This window comes from Astatotilapia calliptera, chromosome 13, assembly GCF_964374335.1.
Source record: "Astatotilapia calliptera chromosome 13, fAstCal68.1, whole genome shotgun sequence".
Taxonomy (NCBI): Eukaryota; Metazoa; Chordata; class Actinopteri; order Cichliformes; family Cichlidae; genus Astatotilapia; species Astatotilapia calliptera.
The window spans coordinates 31,220,448-31,240,587 of NC_137434.1; the positions used below are offsets into that span (position 1 = coordinate 31,220,448).

The window sequence follows — 20,140 nt, forward strand, 5'->3', positions numbered from 1 at the left end:
TCTGGATAGTCCAACTGTAGAACGTAGCAACACATCATTCTGAGCATCAAACCGTGCGTTCAGCGCATCTGGTAGGGATGCGTGGTCACAGATGTGTACTAAGTTGGTGCAGTCAACATTTGTTGCAGTCTCCCTAAACATGTCCCAGTCAGTGTGCACAAGAGTCCTGAAGGGCGCTGAGAGCTCCTGCAGGCCAAATTCTCACCTGTCTCAGAACCAGTTTGCAGCGTCTGACGAGTCTGTTAGCAAAACAGACAAGTGGTGCGAGTGTTCGAGGTGTGGGCGGGGCTCCTCTCTGTATGCGCAGACCTTGTCCTTCAAATGTAGAAATTTGTGATCAAACTTTAGTCTCAAACTAGTTTGTGAACTATTTTCAGGATGTCAGTGAGCTCGAAGTTTGGGGCAAATTTTTAAAATACAGTATTTTGGATTGTGCAGGACGCGGGTGGCTGAGTTCATCCTCGAAATCTCACAAAGTCCAACAAAAACTTTATCTCCATTTTATTCTGATAAAATGGAGATAAAGCTGAGGAGACGAGGCTGAGATGGTTTGGACCTGTGCAGAGGAGGGAGGGCGGATACACTGGAGCTCTCAGGCAGGAGGGAAGAAAGGAAGACCTCGGAGAAGATTGATGGATGGAATGCAGGAGGACATGCAGAGGGTTGGTGTGACAGAGGAGGATGCTGAGGTAGAGGGAACTGGAAGCAGACGGTCTAATGTGGAGACAGCGAAACGGAGCAGTCGAAAGAATAATTATCGGAAAGTCAAAGAAGAGAGAAACATGAAAATAAAATTATTTATTTTAGTCTCGAGAGTCCTGGATTCATAACTGCAAAACGTCATTTTCCACACAGCGGTTGATGACAGCTTCAGACGCTAAGACACAATAAAATCCCAACTCAGAAGAAGTGAAGACGATTCAGGAGAATCCCCCAACCCCTCTAAACAAATAAACAAAAACAAACAAACACGACTCATGACAAAAACATGCTTCGTGTTTTTGTTTCCTGCCTCTTTGTGGTCATTTTTTAAACTTATTAAATTGTTTGTTTGGTTTTTCCATGGAAGTTATTATTGTCCCTTTTATTGTTCGAATCAGTTTTTATTTGTTTGTGTTTTTTTAGTTTCTGTGTCTTTATTTTGCATCTATCCCTGACACTGAAACTCACAACGAAAAGCACTTTGAAGGGACTGTTGTGAATCCATGCTGCATAAATAAAACTGAAGATCAAAGTTATTTGTGCTTTTAGTATCTGTGTGTGTGCGTGTGTGCGTGTGTGTGCGCGCGCGCGTGTGTGTGAGTGTGTGTGTGTGTGCGTTGCGTGCGCGTGTGTGTGCGTGTGTGTGTGTGCGTGTGCGCGTGTGTGTGAGTGTGTGTGTGTGCGTGTGTGTGCGCGTGTGCGCGTGTGCGCGTGTGTGCGAGTGTGTGTGTGCGAGTGTGTGTGTGTGAGTGTTGGTAATTTCACAGGTGGATATCTTATGAAAATGTTTTCTAAGACAAATTTCACATAAAAAAAAAATCCAATATGTTTCCATTTTTTTTCTCTGCAGCTTCCTTCTCTCACCCCAACCAATCACAGCAGATGGCCCCGCCCCTCCCTGAGCCTGGTTCTGCTGGAGGTTTCTTCCTGTTAAAAGGGAGTTTTTCCTTCCCACTGTCACCAAAGTGCTGCTCATAGGGGGTCATATGATTGTTGGGTTTTTCTCTGCATGTATTACTGTAGGGTCTACCTTACACTTGATGCTAGCTCGCACACAGAGCAGCTCTACAGTTCCCTTCATGCTTTTCCGAGGTAACACGGAGCTCCTTGAAATTGGAATTTGAGCTTTGCGTAACAATTTCTCTTTTTAACTTTTGCCAGCATTGGCAGCAGAGCTCTGTGTGACATTTCCAAGACTAACTGGCTGAGGGAGCTGTCGTCCCGGGGGTATCGTATAAATGTCGCTCTCGGGATGACAACTACTTTGCCCTTTCAGGATGTGTGCTGCGCTCTGATCGGGAATCTGCATTTCTAAAGGAGCCCAAACGGAGCTAAGTTTAGGTTTGCGTGCCGTTGTTCCTCAGACACTTCAGCTTGAGTGGATCCAAATGTGTTTTCTGACAGACTTTGGTCCACAGGGTATAGACAGGAAGCTGGATCTGAAGGCAAAAGAATCCCACAGAGAACCTTCACATGCACATGACTCTGGGATTCACTCTGTAAGTAAATGATGGTGGTATTTAGCCCAGAAACAAACTATCTTGATGGACCTTTCTATTTTGGGGGTGATATATGTAATAATATTAACATTACTGTCCTTTTAGGTTCATATCAGTTTTTCATGACTTCTCCTTAGACTCTCGGGATCTGGACCTGATGAAGTTTCATGTTATTTCTGTCTGGAGGATTCGCATGGACTCGTTTCTGCCTTATTTTGTGCTTCGGCCCATTTTTGGATGGTCATTGTCTTTATGGTGGGTCAGCTTATGTTGTTAAAACGTTCCTGCAGAGGATATACACACACAAAATCATTTTTCTTTTAACGGTGTCGACTATGTAGCGAACATCAATGATGTTTGTCCACTTCACAACCATTAGCTACAGTTGCAAGTGCTAAAAAAAGCTACACTCAGAGTGTTGGCTGGAAACCTGGCACCAAATGTTGGTGAAAAGGAGACCTTTCACATGCTCGAACGTGTTCTGAGCAGCCACCTACCCCACATGGTAATAAAATGTAATTTTTGAAGTTTTATCTGGCGATTTCTCAGAAAACAGATCAAAGATCTGAGGCACCAAAGCCTGTTTCTGTTCCTCTACATCACACATGTTAACCTGATGCAGTTTATTCAGACTAATAGATCATAGATCATCGTGCTGAAGCTCAGACTTAGTGAGATTCCTGAATCTGTTTTTTAAGCACTGAAAAACATCAAGAGCACCTCGCGTGAAAGACCACATGGTCTGGAACGATGCTCAGGTTGGTGCTGCACGTTAGAAAACATCCACATGGATGGCAGGACCCAAGGTTTCCCAGCAGGACATGGCCCAAAGTATCACACTACTTCTGGGGTCCAGTTTGGATGCTAAGGGGCTCATTGGTGGTGCAGTTCAAACACCATGAACTGTAATGATCTGTGTATACTGACACCTTTCCGTCAGAATCAGCGTTACCTGCACCAAGTATGAACACACAAAGCTACAACACTTAATAGTACTGTTTATTTCTTTTGAAATAATAAAAATAAGGTCTAGTATTCATCACTTTTCTTTTAAAATGCTCCAAAGATCTGAAAAAGTACAACATTACCTCCTTTTAAATAGCTTAAAAGAACTTATTTAAAACACTCAATCAAAAAACACAAAGCTTTCGTTTACAGGTAGTATTAAAGTACTGAGACGTATAATTCAGACTGATTCCTAAATGCTGGGAAGTGACACCGTCGGTCAGAGGCTGCATTATGAATGCTGCCTCTGAAGTCAGCCTCACGCATGTCTCCTTTGTATCAGAGCAACAACAACAACTGTGCTGTGTGTCTGTGCTCCCAGAAACCTGTTATCTGCAGCCCACACGGCCCAGGCGCCACGGTTACAATCTGTAGATGCGTCCGGCGATACGCCGACCGGCCGCTTCACACAGCGTCCTTTTTCCCTACGTCAAAGCCACGATTTCACGGCGGAGCGCAGAGGACTGAGAGGGCCGTGCGAGCCTCCGCGGTGACGTCAAAGTGCCGTGTTATTGTGTTTACTCTCTCCATGAAAGATCAACACCAGCCTGCAGTATTTACTGACAGGCTGGAGCGCAGTTAGGAACCATAACATAACAAGACATTTAACATTCTGCCGTGGCCTCAGGATCGACAGCCGGATGGTTTTTCCCAACACGCAGATGGTGCTGATGTAGGTCAAAAACCAGGAGAAGAAGCAGAAATAGAAACAAATGCTTCATGTGAAGAATTTCTGTTCAGATGGGAGGAAAACAGACATGTGGTGGACACGATGATCCAAGTATTTACTATTTATTAAGCAAAGTGACAGAATAGTGACTCTGTCAATATACATCTTTATTCAACTTTGAAGTGGCTGCTTAATCAAATTGTGAGCTCTGCACTGATTTATGTCAAACTGTCTTCACACCATCAGATGCTGTCAGGGGGCTGCGAATTCTGAATTCTCTCTGCTTATTAAACATTAAGAAAATGTTACATTTTTGTTATTATTACTTTGTTTTAGTTGAGTTTTGGTCTAGTTTATGTTTTTTCTGTCTCCTGAGTCGTTTCCTGTCCTCTGTGCAGTCTTACATGTTGTCTTGTCCACATTCTTTTAAGTTTCCTGTTTTACTTTGAAGGGTCTGCTGTTCCATGTTCAGTGTTCCCTGCTGTTCAGGTTCATTTGTGTCAGCTGTGTTTCTTCAGGTGTTCTCACTTCCCTCATTGCCCTCCTGTGTATCGTCTTCTGTCTTCCTCTGTTCAGCATAGTGTTCTTCAATTCGCAGGATTATTTTCAAGCTTCGGTTCAGGTTCATGTCATCGTTTGCTTATCCGAGTTCTTGTTATAGTTCACCTTTGCTTTTTGTGTTTCTCATGAGCCTGAATAAATGGCTCGCTTTTTAACTTTCGTCCTGTCCTTTGTGTGTCTGATTTTGGGTCCACACCTTAAACACACCGGCCATCCTGGCCATAACAGATGGTTTACTTCAGCAGCTGTTGGATCATATATGGTTTATAAAACGTGGACATAAACACTTTCTCCAGTTCTTTGAGTCTCACCGTTAGTGTTTTGTCCTCTCCAGTTCTGTGTTTTCTGATTTTTAAGTGATTATATTTGCTGTATCAAATCTAACACTAGTTCTTTACTAATTTGGGGTCGCTGATGTCATAAATAACACCCGTTGCAGATGTGACACAAGTAAACACGATCGCGAAGCTTTCATCTGCGAATGCTTCACTTATTTTGGTTTGAAACCAGAAAACCAAGACAACCTATGACACCTGATTCAGTGTGTTGGGCGTGTGTGGATAACTTGATGGTCATGTTTTGCCTCCAGATGCACATTATTCTGGTGATGAAGACTTTGAAGATCCATCCCCTTGGAGCTCATCAGTTACTCACTTAGCCAGAGTTAAATGACTGAGTATGAGATCTGCCAGAGGAAGCAGCTGTCGGCTCAGTGAGAGTAACCTCCTGCCTCCAGGAGCCAAATTTGCTTTTTACAGGCATCACAAGACCGATCTTAATCCAGTGTTTGAAATGCACGATGACCTTGTGTGTGTTGTTGTTGTTGAAGGTCTTTGGGGTGCGCTGGGCTGTGAGAGTGATGCAGATGAGTGGAAACTGTTCGCTGACAGCTCAGAAGCCTAAAATATGTCCTGCTGCAGTGACTATGAAACTATGCAAACTATAACAATACACAATACACGCTGATGGACCGTTTACACGACTGAATACATTTACTGGCATTTTTAAACTCAGCGTAACTGAATTTGGACATGTCGGATATTCTATTAGGGAACTTAATTTTTTTAAATGCAGAGTGATGAATTAGTTATAACACTGATGCTCCAATGAGTGCATCAGGAACAACTCTGGGTTTGGTATACTGCCTAAGGAAACTTAGACCAAAGCAGCCAGGAATTGAACCTGCAACCTTCCAATTAGATGATTTGCTCAGCCTCCCCTAATTGGACTATTAATCAGGCAAAGAAAATCCTTAAATCTCAAACTAGAGCACAGGTTTCTGTTAATGCAGTAAAGCACACGGAAAACCGAAGTACTGGATTAAAAGTCTCCAAAAGTACAGACCAGAGGTCCAGTTACTGTAGCTGGGGGACTGGCTCGCTTTTTGGAGCCTCATGTGGACACTAGAGGAACTACAGTTTATGAAGCTTCATGTTTCGGGCCCACGCATCGATGCTTTTACTCACGGCACACCGATCACGTTTACTGTTGTTCACAGTCCACCCTCACGTGAAGCCAGCATCTTCACTACGATTCCGTCTGTTTTCAGAGTTTTGGACGGACGTGAGAAACAGGACAGCGTTTTAGCCTCACAGAGTATTTCTGTGCTCTGCCTCCGGCTTCTTTGGACATCTTGGACTTGAGAAACAATCATCAGAAAGATGAAAAAAGAAACAGAGCTGTCATCTTAATCATGTTCATATGTCCTCACAGACAGAGAGGCGGGCAGACGAGCCCCCCAGAGTCCAGGGGGGTTGGAATGAGCTGTGGCTAACCGCTGGTTTCTTCCATCCCGACCACTGTGCAAGTTCCCACCATGCCCTGTTCACACACATCACACGATCACAGGAACAACAAAAATATGTCTGAATATAAAAAGTTACAATTTATCACTTCATACCTGCAGAAATTCATAAACAGATTTTTCTTCTACCGTTTCATCTTTTTTAAAAGGATTTCTTTCAAGTTAAAAACATTTCCTGGAGTCGTCATGTCAGCACCATCATATGGAAGAAGCTCCCTCTAACAGATCTTCATTTACACTGATCTATAAATCTGACAAGACACTGACAAACTGAAATGTCTAAACCACGGATGAGGCTCATTCAGCCCAATTTGACCTTAAACTCCACTTTTCTGTCTCAGATATCGTGATAGAAGAAAAAAAAGTGAAATCCCAACAATACATCTCAGTTCTTCGATATGATAAAGAAATACTGTTGCAGTAAATGGATGAAATCTGTCAGCCTGATGTTTCTGGATTAAATGTTAAAAAATAAATGTGCAAAATTCCTGAAAAATGGTTCAAATTCCCAGATTCTCCTTAAATAATAAAGCAAAGGAAAAAGTCTTTTCTATGAAAAATATTACTTTTTTTCAGAGAGTAAAAAAGAAGGAACTTTTTACAATCATTTAAATTTTTATCCATTACCTAAAAACTTTAATGAAAATATTGAAAGTATTTTACTACCACTTATTTTAAAATCTGTGCCCTCCCTTCCAGAGCCACGCAGTGGGCCGGGCTGGACTCTTAGCGGTCCAATTCTGGCCCTCGGGCCATAGGTTCAGAACCCCTGGGCTTGTTTTTAATGAAGGAATCTTGACTTATTCCTAACAAAACACCGTAAAGACATTAAACCTGTTTACAGACTTTACGCCACTCTCTCGTTTCATTTCTGTGACTCTGCTGCACGTATGAGTCGCCTGTTTCTAAGCAGTTTGTAATGATTTATGGTGTTTACAGGACATAACCTGTAACGCAACGATGAGCGGGCGTGACAGAGGTTTAGAAACGTCTCCCCTCATCTACTGCGAGGATAACAGCCTGAACATTCACAGAAGGCATTCTGGGAAATGCAAGAATAGCAACCAAAGAAGTAGCGAAGGTGCCACACCTGTATTTATGTGAGAAGAGTGACACCAAGTGGCCAGATACGAGTACTACCATAAAACAGTTTGATAACTACAGGTCGGTTACTTTGGTTAACTCGAACAGAGACTTGGGAGAAGTTTTCCAACAGTCAGAAGACTTTCATGTTGGAAACGTTACATTCAAAAACACACAAATCTGCTTGTTTTCATCTTTTCCCAGCGTTTTCAGGCTTGCTTGAAATTTATTCTGAATGTGTGCATCTGGATGTTGGGGATCTGTAGGCCATGCTAGCTTTGCACTTACCTCTTCTTTTCGCAGGTACACTGTTATTAGGTCACACCTCATAATCTTTGAATGCAGGCGTTCCCAGTCCCATTGCCACAGGTGCACCATGGTCCACAGCTGCAATAAGTCAGCTCAACGAATTTCCTCCCTGATACGCTGTAAGTGGTTCAGTTGCAAAGCTGAAGTACAGCAGCTCAGCCAGTAAGTGTCAGACTAGAGTTACAGAGTGAGGTCACCGATTGCTGAGGTGCGTAAAAGTGACCAACCCTGGCTGACTCAGTAACTCCACAGCTGCAGAACTCCTCCGGCTTTAACATCAGCACAAAATCTGTGTTTCAGGAGCTTCATGACACGAGTCGTCTTAATATTAATGGGTTAGTTTTGCAATAAACTTTGGACAATTTAATGCTTCCAACATCTCTGCGACATCATGGCCGTGACAAAGCGAGGCTCATACAGGCTTGTTTGGTGAGGAAGAACTTGCACAGTGGGAGGTCATAAACCTGCAGGCGTACCACAAACAGCCAGCGGTTGGTAATGCACCCCTCGCTGCTTTTTTTTAAATGTTCTAGAAATGTTGTCTCCTCGTATCGAGGGGCTCATTCATCATTATCACTTCTAATGTAGCAAATGTTCACAGACGGTGTCCTCTGCTATATAAAACACTGCATAGACACTGTTACAGCAGTCAAACGGATCCGGGCTTATCCCAACCAAAAGCCCTGGATGACCCGGGAGGTCAGGCAGCTGCTGAAGGAGAGGAACATTGCGTTCAGGTCTGGCAACAGGGATTACTACACCACAGCCCGATCCAACCTGAAGAGAGGCATCAGAGAGGCAAAGGGGGACTATAGGAGGAGGATCGAGGACCATTTGAAGAGTAATACCAGCCGGCAGGTGTGGCAAGGCATCCAGCACCTAACCAACTATAAGATCAATCTCGGAGCTGCGGACGGTGACCTGGAGCTGGCAGAGGAGCTGAATATCTTCTTTGCCCGCTTTGAGACCAGGGTACCGGAGGTATTGGAGCCACAGCAGCAACACGCCACCCATAGCAGCACCACCCTCACCCTGGAAGAGCACGAGGTGAGGCGCATGCTGCAGGCTGTTAACCCGAGGAAGGCGGCGGGTCCTGATGGTGTGCCAGGTCGAATATTGAGGGATTGTGCAGGACAGCTGGCTGGGATCTTCACCAGGATTTTCAACAAATCCCTCGCACAGGCGACTGTCCCACTCTGCCTGAAGTCCTCCACCATAGTCCCCTTGCCTAAGAAGCCCCACATCACCGGCCTGAATGACTACAGACCGGTGGCACTCACCCCAGTGGTAATGAAATGCTTTGAGAAGCTGGTCCGCAGACACATCACAGCAGCCCTGCCCCGCAGCCTGGATCCACACCGGTTTGCCTACAGAGCAAACCGGTCCACGGAAGACGCTGTAGCCACAGCACTCCATGCTGCATTAACTCACCTGGAAGAGCATGGTAGCTATGTGCGGATGCTCTTCGTGGATTACTGCTCAGCTTTTAACACCATCCTTCCACACAAACTGGTGGCCAAGCTACAAGACCTGAGGCTTCCATACAGCACCTGCATGTGGATCAATAGCTTCCTCTCGGGCCGTAGACAGAGAGTCAGAGTTGGCCATCACACATCCTCAGCCCTGAGTCTCAGCACTGGCTCACCCCAGGGCTGTGTGCTCAGTCCACTGCTCTACTCTCTCTACACACACGACTGCACTCCTCGCCACCACAGCAACATCTTTGTGAAATTTGCAGATGACACCACAGTGGTGGGGCTCATTTCCAAGGGAGACGAGTCTACGTACAGAGACGAGGTGGAGCAGCTGACGTCATGGTGTAAGGCCAATAACCTCCTCCTCAACACTTCAAAAACCAAAGAACTCATAATAGACTTCAGAAGGAAAAAGGCAGAGATCCAACCACTATTCATAAATGGGGACTGTGTAGAAAGGGTGGCAAGCTTCCGCTTCCTGGGAGTCAATATAGAGGAGAACCTTTCCTGGAGTGTGAACACCTCCGAGCTGCTGAAAAAGGCCCAACAGAGACTGTACTTCCTGAGAATTCTCAGGAGGAATAACATCACACAGAGACTGCTGGTGTCCTTCTACAGAGCCACCATTGAGAGTGTTCTAACTTACTGCATATGCATCTGGTACACTAGCTGCACAGGGGCTCAGAGGAAAGCACTCCAAGGGATCATTAACACCGCCCAAAAGATCACTGGCTGCCCTCTCCCCACACTGGAAGTTCTACACAACGCCCACTGTTTTAAAAAGGCCCAAAACATCATAAAAGACACCTCACATCCTGGCCACTCCCTGTTCGAACTGTTGCCCTCAGGCAGACGGTACAGGGCAATCAGAGCAAGGACTAATAGACTCAAACACAGTTGTTATCCAACTGCAATAACACATCTGAATACTACAAAAAAATGTCCATCACGCCACTCTTGTGTTAATCTATGCACGGTCTGAAGCATGTGTGTGGGAATGTATGTGAATGTTTTACTGTTATATCTTATTAGTATTTTAAGTATTCTATCTATTTTATTTATTGAATTTTATTGTTTTATTTATATTTTGATATTGCTAGGGATGATGCAATGATCGGGGACCATTCTTAATTTCGTTGTTCTCATGACAATGACAATAAAGTTTCTGATTCTGATTGATTCTGATAACTTCATTATGTCATTAATCACTCATTAAACTTGCACAGCATGAACATGAAGCATGAAACTGACCCCCTTTTTAAGACTTCTGTTGAATGATCTTTTATAAAAGAAAAACAGACAAAACAGCAGATCTCGTCTTGGCGTCATATTTGTTCTTTAATCTTCGATGGCTATCACACATACCGACCGACGGGATTCAACATAAAGTGTTCCAGATCTTCACAGTATTGCATTTTTGCACAGTGTTTTTTTTTTTAAGTTTGTTTTTTTACAGAGTACAGAGTTCTTGAGTGAAGGCACAAACCTAGAGATTACTTATGCAAATGAAATCCCTACGGACAAAAGTTGAGAAATCAAGAATATCAAACAGAACGCTGCTGCTAGAAGTTTTACGCAAACAGAAAAGCTAACGTCACCTCTACCACCTTACTGCAAGAAAGGCAGAGAGTCATATTCAAACAAACAATACATCAGGTACAATACTTTTCTTTTCTTGCACACTTGAACCGCCTCTTGCACATCGATCACCCCAAACATTTCAAAACTCTTTCAAACCTGTGCACGAACCCTGCTGATTGTCCGTTATACATCCCTCTTCCCATCGAAAGACATCCAACAGTGCCAAGCGAAGCTCTCTTGGATGGTTTAGTGCAACTCTCCTTCAAATACCATTAAAATAGACCTCGCTCTGCTACAAAAGTACACATGGTAGTACAAGATAACAGTATTTTATAGGATTTTTTTGCTACATATGAAGCATGCTTTCACAGTAACACAATAGCTACATATGTAGTAGTAGTAGTGGTAGTAGGGCTGCTTCATGCATCTTCTTCCATTTTCCAAATACAAAACAGGAAGCAGTTCAGAGTCGAACCCAACGCCCGCACACTTCCAAGAGATCTGCTGTTGTCTGAATAAAAAAACCCAAAACTTAAAGCTGGTACGTCATCCCTGACCGGCAGAGTAAAGTGGCATCCACACAGGAAGAGGAAGTCGCCAGAAACCTCGAGAAACTTCATGAAATTCAGCAACTTGTAGGTGGAGGAACCGCACGTGCACAGAGCCACTGAATGTTTACCAACGGGAGTGAAAAACCACTTATTGACTGTCACATGACCGTACAGCAGCAAATCATGAGCTACAAAGCCGTAATGTCTCCCAAGAATACCGTTATGTTTCATATCCAGAGACCTGCCAGACACCATGCAGCAAGCTTCTACCAGGATATGAACACATTACCAGATGGCATACAGAGGATGACGTTGAACTGTTCATGATGAAGGTCTCCGATGGCCAGAGACAGATGGCAAGTTACGGCAGGAAAAAGATGCTAAAAAAATGAGGCAAACTTCAGCCGAGAGAACATCTGAGAAGATCCGTCCACAGCATGAGGTTAGTCATTAGTGTGGTGCTGGATGGTTTGGATCACTCCCCGATTCTAAGCTTAATGCCCATCAAGAGACGGGGTTTTTATGTCAACAACAGCAGTGCTCAGTGGTCGGTTTATCCAAACCTATCAGCATCAGGTTTCTCCAAGCGGCGAAATTCAAGAATACCGTTTCAGGGACACGAATCCAATTTTTGACCACAGGACATTAATATCAAAGATATACTCTACATTACTACCAAACGTCTCACATCTCAGTTTGATTCCAATGAAAACACAAACATATAATTGGCTTTAAATATATTCTAGTAAATCTGAAATTCAAAAAGGGTGCCTGGAAGCTCAATTCTCGAAGATCTGACAAGGTCAATCGAAAGTCAAATTCACACCGACTAACTGGAAAGAAAGAGAGAATAATAGATAATACAGATTTCATGCTGTAGCGCCTCAGCAGCAGCAGGGTAATATGCTTCCATAATTACATATTTCCAAGACGAATTTGCATGACATAATTTAGGAAATACTGAAATGTTTCCAGAACCTGCACCCTGTTAGACATAAAATGATTTCTATTTGCAAGTCATACAAAAGTCCTGTCAAGTTATAGTACTGTAGGACCACCACCTCCACTTGATGACATGTAACAGCTCTGTATATAAAATATCAACACCATCAACAAAACCTAAACCGACGACAGCAAAGATACAGTTTACACCAAATACTGCCTTTTTTACATTTACATTCTAACATTAGATGAGTGCAGAAATGTAAACGGATCGAGGAATGATTCTGTTAAACAAGCCGTCGTGAGTCGTTAAGAATACTGCAAATGGACTGTACGCATTCACGGCACTGTTAAGTCACTTTGGATGAAAGCGCTGACGTGACGTCATTCGTGTGTGATTGGAGAATCTCCACCCGTTTAGACGTGAAGGAGCGCGAGCTAAAGCCCGAAACGTCGGGACTTGAAGCACGGCGTCGCTTCACTGTGAGCTATAAATTAACTCATACATTCGTTAAGTGTGTGGCGTCCTCCAGACCTGGGCCAAAGCGCTCCTTCATGTACCTGGACAGCTATATTCAAAAAAGCAAGCCTCTCCAAATGCATCTGCACTTGTTGGGGACTATTTTCAATCATCTCCACTAAAGGGCGTCGGCTACGCCAACAAGCCTTCGGGTCTTTTTTCAGTTCAGATTGTCTGAAATGGGACAAACCGTCCAAAAAGTTGTGCTGTTTTAGTTTTTCTAAGTCCGCCACACCACTGATGAAATCCTGCTTTGGCAGCAGGTCGGTAAGTTTCTCACCGATGGATAGCATGACAGCTCCTTAGAAGTGAAGTTAAAACATCTTAGCAATGGGCGTCATCGTCTAGGACATGTGACATCATCTACAGACGTCGCAGTAATGACTCAGGACACGATATCGAGGTCCCGCATTTTGCCCTGCCCTCGGTGTTATGATAAGAGACAGGCAACCGAGCAGCTACAGATCATTTTACTCCAACAAGTGTCCACACCCAGAGTCCAGTGGGGTGGAGTCGAGATGGTGGCGGCACCACATCAAACCCACCGCTAAAATATCATCGCCCATTTCTGCAACATTTCGTCCTTATTTGAGTAGTGTAGAAGGAAGCGGTTTCCTCCATGTTTACTTATCACCTGTTGTCATCTTTCCTCTCTATGCATCAAAAGCAGATCGATCTTCGAAGGAAACTCCTCTCAGCTACATGCTGAACAGATTTGACCCGGGTCTGGCATCATCGAACTTGTGCCTGTGCTTTAAAAACCAAATCAGTGCTGACAAGGAGGCGTTACTGAAAATCAACTTCACTCAGAGCGTGTCCGAGGCTGGTGCCAAAAACCGCAGAAAGAAAGACGTTGTATGCTCAATAAAGGACAGTTCAAGCACAACCCAGTCGTGTGTGTGGGTCCTGTGTTACAGGACCATCCTAATTGCTCAAACCACCTCAGCCGATTCCTCTTCGTACAAACTAAACTGGTGGTCATCAACAGCTTACTGCAATCAACCACATCACCCTCAGTCTTATTATCACTTTACTCGGGAATGGGATTCTCAGATATACATTTTCCCAGATACGTTCACTGAAGAATCACCTCATTATGCTGGTGAAGAGGGCTGTGTGCCTCTGTGATCCTGGGAACATCACTGTTTGAGAAAAAAACCCTGCTAGAGTTTTCCAAGGCGAACAGGTCCCGAGTCTGTTTGGTTTTCTTTTCTGAGTAACCTCAATAAAAACTGACAACTAGAAGTGATAAACGTTGCCCAGAAGCTATCAAAGCCAAACCAGGGGTAATGGTGATGGGTGGAGCCCAAAAGAGCTGCAGTTGGGTATCACCTGAAATAGCCACGACTACAATGGCACTGAATTTGGTTCCATCAAGCAAAGAAAAAGGACTGTGGCTATGCAAACCCTTTACATACCAGGATCCTCCCTTGGAGAGGAATAGCCCAGACTATGAGCGGAAAAGGATTTAAACCAGACCTTTGAAGCAGCCTTGAAACATGGAACCAGTTGGGCACAGCCCAAAACAGTCAATGCTAGAAAGGATAGACAGTAGAGTTGGGTGCACCATGCAAAGGCAAGGACCCAGGATTTCTCTTGGAATAGTAAGAATTTAGCTCCTTGTACCTCCTCCTTCAGCAGAAAGCCAAAGTTTCACTCGTGATGGGCTGTTAAGATGTGATTGAACAATAACAGACTAAACAAATCTTAAACTATCGAGATGGTCCCGGGTGATGATTTGGCTTAGAAAGCACAGGCAGAGACACGATAACTTGACTGATCAGGAGTTTTCGAGCGAACCAGGCCAGGATGTGAAGGTCTGACCAGAGGAGAGGACGTGTCATCAGGCGTCAAATTCAAATTCTGTGATCAGACGGGCATTAAATCATAAATCAACAGACGAATAGAAAGCACACCTTTGTACCTGAAGATAAAATGAACTATTATACTTAACAGACAGAATTCAGTTCTATGTTTCAATATCGAAGGTTTACCCAGTCATACATCCAAAGGAAAAAGAACCAAGTGTAACAGTTTACACTTCCACTCCAGTTTAATAATCTATGGAAAAGTACCAAAATTACAGCAATCAATTAAAAGTGGAATGTGTCTGATGCAAAGAGCTCATGGAGTCATATTTGTTATTGCTTTATGTTGTAAACCCTGTTCGGAGGAAGCAGCCATGATAATCTGTTATCATCTTCAGAATTATTTTATCCAATAGATTTTATGTAAAAGCTGGATGCACTGGGTCAAAAACCAAGTAAGCAGAACCTTTAATGGTGACATAGCCTTCTTCTTGTCATCAGACTCCGCCCCCTGCTGGCCATTAGAAAGAATGCAGGTTTAAGGCACTTCCACACTGGCACCACTTCTCAGACCTGGAAGCTACGTCCATCTTTTATATATAGTTTTCCCTCCATTATTATTAGAGACCACGGGTCATTTATGGAGTTTTCAGGAGGAGAAGCACTAAAGTATAAATAATTAAATATTTTTAAATAATCTGCCAGATACAAAAAATCCTTTTTAAAATCATTTTAGAAAATTTGGTCTAAATTTGCAATGACAAAAATATTCATGTCAAATTTATTACTGTTTAGTATTTGAATACTTAACTTTTGGACTCCTGGGAGTCAGACTAACAAATCCAGCTTTAAGATGAGAAGTGGTGTAAAAGAAGTCTGATGTTGATGGGAGCTACTTTTCCATAGGTTAACGTACTGGAATGAAGTCACCGTGTGATAAAGTCTTGCCCCCTGACACCCCTCCCTCTGGTCTTTCTCTGCTGGTCTAGTCCTCGTACCCAGCGGACCGGCGCCGCTGATGGTTCCAGATGTCGTCTCTGTGTTCAGGCCGGCAGAACAGCCGGGATGACTGAGCTAGGCGCTCCCGGTGTTCCCGCTCCCGATCTCGGTCTCCGCCTGGTTTGGAAAACGGAGGACGTCCGCCGAACTGGGACGAGGACTGAGTTCTGCTGTCAGCGAGACCAGATGAGGACAGCTGACCTCCTGCTGACCTGGAGACGAAACTCAGACATGAACGAACAAACAAACAAGAGAAGGAAGCTGTCATTTTAACTTCATATGATGGAAACACTCACGCCTCAATTACATTTTACACAGTAGGAGTGGGTAGCCAGTCACACTGATGATAAACCAGAACTGTCCCTGGTTGGTGTCCAGCCTGGAGACCATCAGCACCTCAAATGCTGCCTTTTCACCTGCATCACCGATGATCTCTTTAAGCTCAACAAATCCTTATGAGTTTGACACGAAACAAGAAAGAAAAATGCACCAAACATCCTTTTATGTTCAGCAACTTTACATCGAAGACACAAGAGTAACCCGATCAGGTAAGACATGAAAACTTTCAAAAATGACAAACTTCCATCTAACTGCAAAAACAGACAGAACCTGCTGTGCAACATTAGTCGGTTTTTACGGACACGCTGGACCGAACAGCTGGTCTCACACGACGAACAAAGTTCAACAAGAACCTTTGAAGATAAACAGCATCTGACCTGAGCGCACACAGAGAGAGTGTGGTAATCCCTCTGCAGTCACTGAGCGAAAGCACAAAGCATCCCATGTCGAGCCATGAATTAAACATGAGAACACCACAGAGAAACCCGACAGATGACACGAGAAAGCTCCTGGATGATTTTGACTTTGATTTAGACCAACAGCAGCAGATTACCTGCTCTGTCAGAGGCCAGTTCCTGCTGAGCAACAAACCTTTTTACACCTACACCCCATCGGTTATTGACGACTTTCCTCCCTCTCAGCTCAAATTCAAATGATTTGCAATAAAAAGCCAAGAGGAAAAGGAAACAGCTGCTGTAATGCTGCACTTTCAGAGGAACAAATATGGATTCAAATCTACTTTATTTATATAGCACACAAATTCACAACAACAGTCACCTGAGGGCACTTTATGATGTAATTATACAGAGAAAACCGCAACAATCAGACAAACCTGTATGAGAAAACACTTGGTGACAGTGGGAAGGAAAAACTCTTTTTTAACAGGAAGAAACCTCCAGTAGAACCAGGCTCAGAGAAGGGCGGCCAGAGTTTAATACGATTTTAAATCCTACATTTTTTAGCAGTATTTAATAATATAAGTATAAGGTTCAACCTGTTTGTGTCCAGTTAACACTTTAATATTTCTCCTTGATTTCAGTCTGAAAATTTGCTAATACTGTTTATTCAAAGTAACGATGGACTCACCTGCTCTTAGTTATTCTGTGAGGGCCGTTATCAGTTTTCTGCTGGTGCTGCTGAGGTCATAAAAATCACAAGAATCAGGCCTTCATCAGAGCAATAACCCACCACAGTAAAACATCATAACTGGAAAAGTCAGGATCAATTCAGTCTGTCAGTGTAAAAGTTATTTAAAAGCAGCTGAAAAAACAAACATAAAATGACATAAAGAAACACAAAGACTTACAAAACAACTAGAATAAATAAATGAATGAATAAAAACAACCAAAGACAGTACCTTGTAGTGGTTGCACTGTGGCGGACTACCGTTGACCTGGTAATACTCCACCAGCCTCTCGGCCAGAGCGATACGTCTCAGCAGATTCTCGATGAAATGCTGGATTCGAACTTTGCCGCACGTCTCCTGGCGAACCGCCGCCTCCAGAAACTTCTGGATGGTTAACACTTCCCTGCAAAGCAAAAATCACCCAATTCATAACTTAAATATACCATTCACCCCCAGCTATGCAAGAGAGGCAAAAGGGAAATAACGGGCTGCACCTTCAGATCCTGTCCATGAATATCATAAACAGGATCAGAGACAAGGAGCAACCCTGGAGTCCAGCACCATCCACCTGGCACATCCTCCAGACCAGCGGTCCCCAACCTTTTTTGCGCCATGGACCGTTTTATGGTCGACAATATTTTAACGGACCGGCGTTTAAGGTGTCGCGCATAAATACAACAAAATAAAACCAGTACTGGTACCAAAAAAAAAAGAAGATTTATTCTTAACAAACAAAAGAATAAATCCCTGAAAACATAAATTTCACCCCCGAACCTCAACTCTCGCGGCCCAGTACCAAACGACTCCGGTCCGTGGCCCGGGGGTTGGGGACCGCTGCTCCAGACCACATCAGTGAGATCCTGCCCGCCTCACCTCTCTCGCCGCTCCAGCTCATTCTCTGAGGCGTTGAGCTGCTCCCTCAACGCGGCAATAACCATCACAGCCACATCCACCTGTCGGCTAAGCGACCTCTCCTTGTCTGCAACTTCCTGCCTCTCCTGGGCCAGATGCTGTGAGTGAGCACGCTCACACAGGAGCTCCGTGTCGGTATGAGCCAGCTCGGTGCTCACCCTGGCCAGCCGGCGCTGCATGGTGCTATCGGCCGCCCTCAGAATGCTGGCCAGCCGCTGCCGCACTGCAGCCGAGGCTGCTGCCGTCTCCAAACCGGAGTAGGAGTTATGCTCTGGTAGGTGCAAACAAGACGAGACGTTACTGCAAAAAACAGATGTATTCTGATACTGCAACACTCTGCTCCAGAAACCCACCAGTCAGATCCAGATCCAGGTCCAGATCTGGGTCCGGTGGAGGGCCAAGTGGAGGGAACAGTATGTGATGGTGGTTGATGTGGTGATGGTCTGACTTTTTTGAGGAAGTTTTCAAATCCTCCTCATTTCTGCTTCCACTTCTCTCTTCACCCTCATCGTCCTCATCCTCCTCGTCTTCTTCCACATCTTCGTCTTCTGTCCCCACATCGATTTCCTCGTCCTCCTCCTCCTCCGCCTGCGTCCCTACCCCAACGCTCTGGGTGCGCCTCCTCGCAGACCCATATGAGTGGAGGTATCCGCTGTCTCTGCTGTCGCTGAGAGAGCGGACATGAGGTGGCCTCCCTGTACTTTGCTGCCCCCTACGCGTCGGGAGGCTCATGTCGTGCCACGGGATAGCTGCCGTCAGCGGGTCGGGGAGCTTCCCGGTAATGCTGAACCCTTCAGTGACCATGTCTGGTGAGCGATACGAGTGGCGGTACTCGAGGTGAGCGCGGAGGGAAGCCAAACTGTGGAAACGCTCTTGCTCGCCACAGCGGGGACAGCGGAAGGGGAGGTCACAGGGAGTGACAGTGTCCACAATCGCGCCGCAGGCCTGGCCGTTCCTCTCTAAAAGGAAGGATCCAGAACCTCGGGAACACAACTTCTGCTGCATCACCTTACACCTGAGAAGTACGGAGGGGATTAGTGCTGAAAGACTGAAGACCCTAATTTACTGACTACAAAAGCTGCATTAGCTCAAACACCCACTCCATAGACTCCCAGGTTAGAATGTCCAACTTTACAGCAGACACAAACTTGGTAACCTTTAGGGTGTCTAGAGATAACCCTGCCTGACCTCATCTGTCCATCACCACTGCAGACAACAAGGGGCTCAGATCAGACCCCTGATGTAAACCCACCTGTCAGCCCTTCACACACCCACCTCATACATATCCTGCACCACCTTCACATACTTGACAGTCTATCATATGGTTTCTGTAGATCCACAAAGACACAGTGCAACATCACATCCTCGTTTCAATTCAGTTATTTAATTTATTTAAATGTGCAGTGCATTTCTTTTTTACAATAAAAAGACAAAAAAGATTATTATGGGCGATGAAAGCCTCATTTTACACAGCTTATTTGTTTTGGGGGTTTTAAACACATATACATAGTCATGTACACCTGGGCTAATGTTAAGTTTCTGTTACCTTGGAGGATTATTGTGTTTGTAGTTAATATAGACCGAAAATATGTGATTTTAAGTGAGCTCGGACCGGCTGAGCACAAACGGAGAGGACTTCCCCCTCGGTTCCCCCTCAGAGTCTGTTTGATCCCGAGTCTGAACAACAGGTACCTGTCGTTATCACAAAGCTGCACCGTTAGCTTTACCTGGCTGCAGCTGCTAGCCTAGCCAAGCGGGTTAGCAGAGACCGAAACAATCGCTGAATCACGGCGGAAGGATTTAAACTCTCTTACCGCGCGCAGCTTTAACGGCTGCCTTCAGATGACACTCCCAGATGACCCGTTACTGTCTGAAGGAGTCCGCTCGCAGCCCGACGCAAACAGCAGCCTGCATGATGTCATTCATTCAGGACACATAGGACCAGACAGCAAGCTAGCAGCGCCGCTGACCAGCCACATCCGGGAAAACGTTTCAAAATAAGATCAAATGCGTCACTTCCGTCCAGGGTGCGGGCGAAACTGTTGGTTTTGTTCATTTATTCATATTCAAGGTTTTTATTCTTTCTTTCTTTTTCCGTTTTAAACGTATTTATTAGAATTTTTCCTCTCTTTTTTTTACTTTTACTGCTGTCATATGACTGCTCAGGAAAAACCTGAAAGCTGGGATGGCGATGCATCACCACCAACAATGAGACTGACATGCACTGTGAAAACTAGTGCAGTAATCGGTGCAT

General features: G+C 44.6%; 1 protein-coding gene and 1 long non-coding RNA gene across 3 annotated transcripts; both read right to left on the reverse strand.

The window, feature by feature from the left end:
* Positions 1 to 4,585: 4,585 nt before the first annotated feature.
* LOC145419783 (uncharacterized) lies at positions 4,586 to 7,875 on the reverse strand. The gene is made up of 2 exons (XR_013901122.1): positions 7,613 to 7,875; positions 4,586 to 6,258 (listed from the first exon to the last, which is right to left on the reverse strand). It is a non-coding gene; the product is annotated as an uncharacterized LOC145419783 (long non-coding RNA).
* A 6,855-nt stretch (positions 7,876 to 14,730) lies between these two features.
* On the reverse strand, positions 14,731 to 19,844 carry znf365 (zinc finger protein 365). Of its 2 annotated transcripts, none has more exons than XM_026190631.2 (6): positions 19,701 to 19,844; positions 18,240 to 18,901; positions 17,848 to 18,157; positions 17,206 to 17,377; positions 16,935 to 16,984; positions 14,731 to 15,721 (listed from the first exon to the last, which is right to left on the reverse strand). In XM_026190631.2, exons 2-6 carry the CDS (start codon positions 18,889 to 18,891, stop codon positions 15,496 to 15,498), a joined length of 1,410 nt encoding a protein of 469 aa, XP_026046416.1. In that variant the 5' UTR covers positions 18,892 to 18,901; positions 19,701 to 19,844; the 3' UTR covers positions 14,731 to 15,495. The 2 variants fall into 2 exon arrangements, with proteins under 2 accessions (XP_026046416.1, XP_026046417.1); XM_026190632.2 differs by having other exon boundaries at positions 16,935 to 16,981; positions 19,701 to 19,840.
* Between the last annotated feature and the right edge of the window lie 296 nt (positions 19,845 to 20,140).

Bases quoted from the DNA above. Each gene is read 5' to 3' on its own strand.
- znf365 (XM_026190631.2), bottom strand. From the start codon at position 18,891: ATGCAGCAGAAGTTGTGTTCCCGAGGTTCTGGATCCTTCCTTTTAGAG. The intron at 18,158-18,239 runs GTGGGTTTCTGG...TGCACCTACCAG, and splicing joins CCTGGATCTGGATCTGACTG to AGCATAACTCCTACTCCGGT. The intron at 17,378-17,847 runs GTGAGGCGGGCA...TTTGCTTTGCAG, and splicing joins GAGCTGGAGCGGCGAGAGAG to GGAAGTGTTAACCATCCAGA.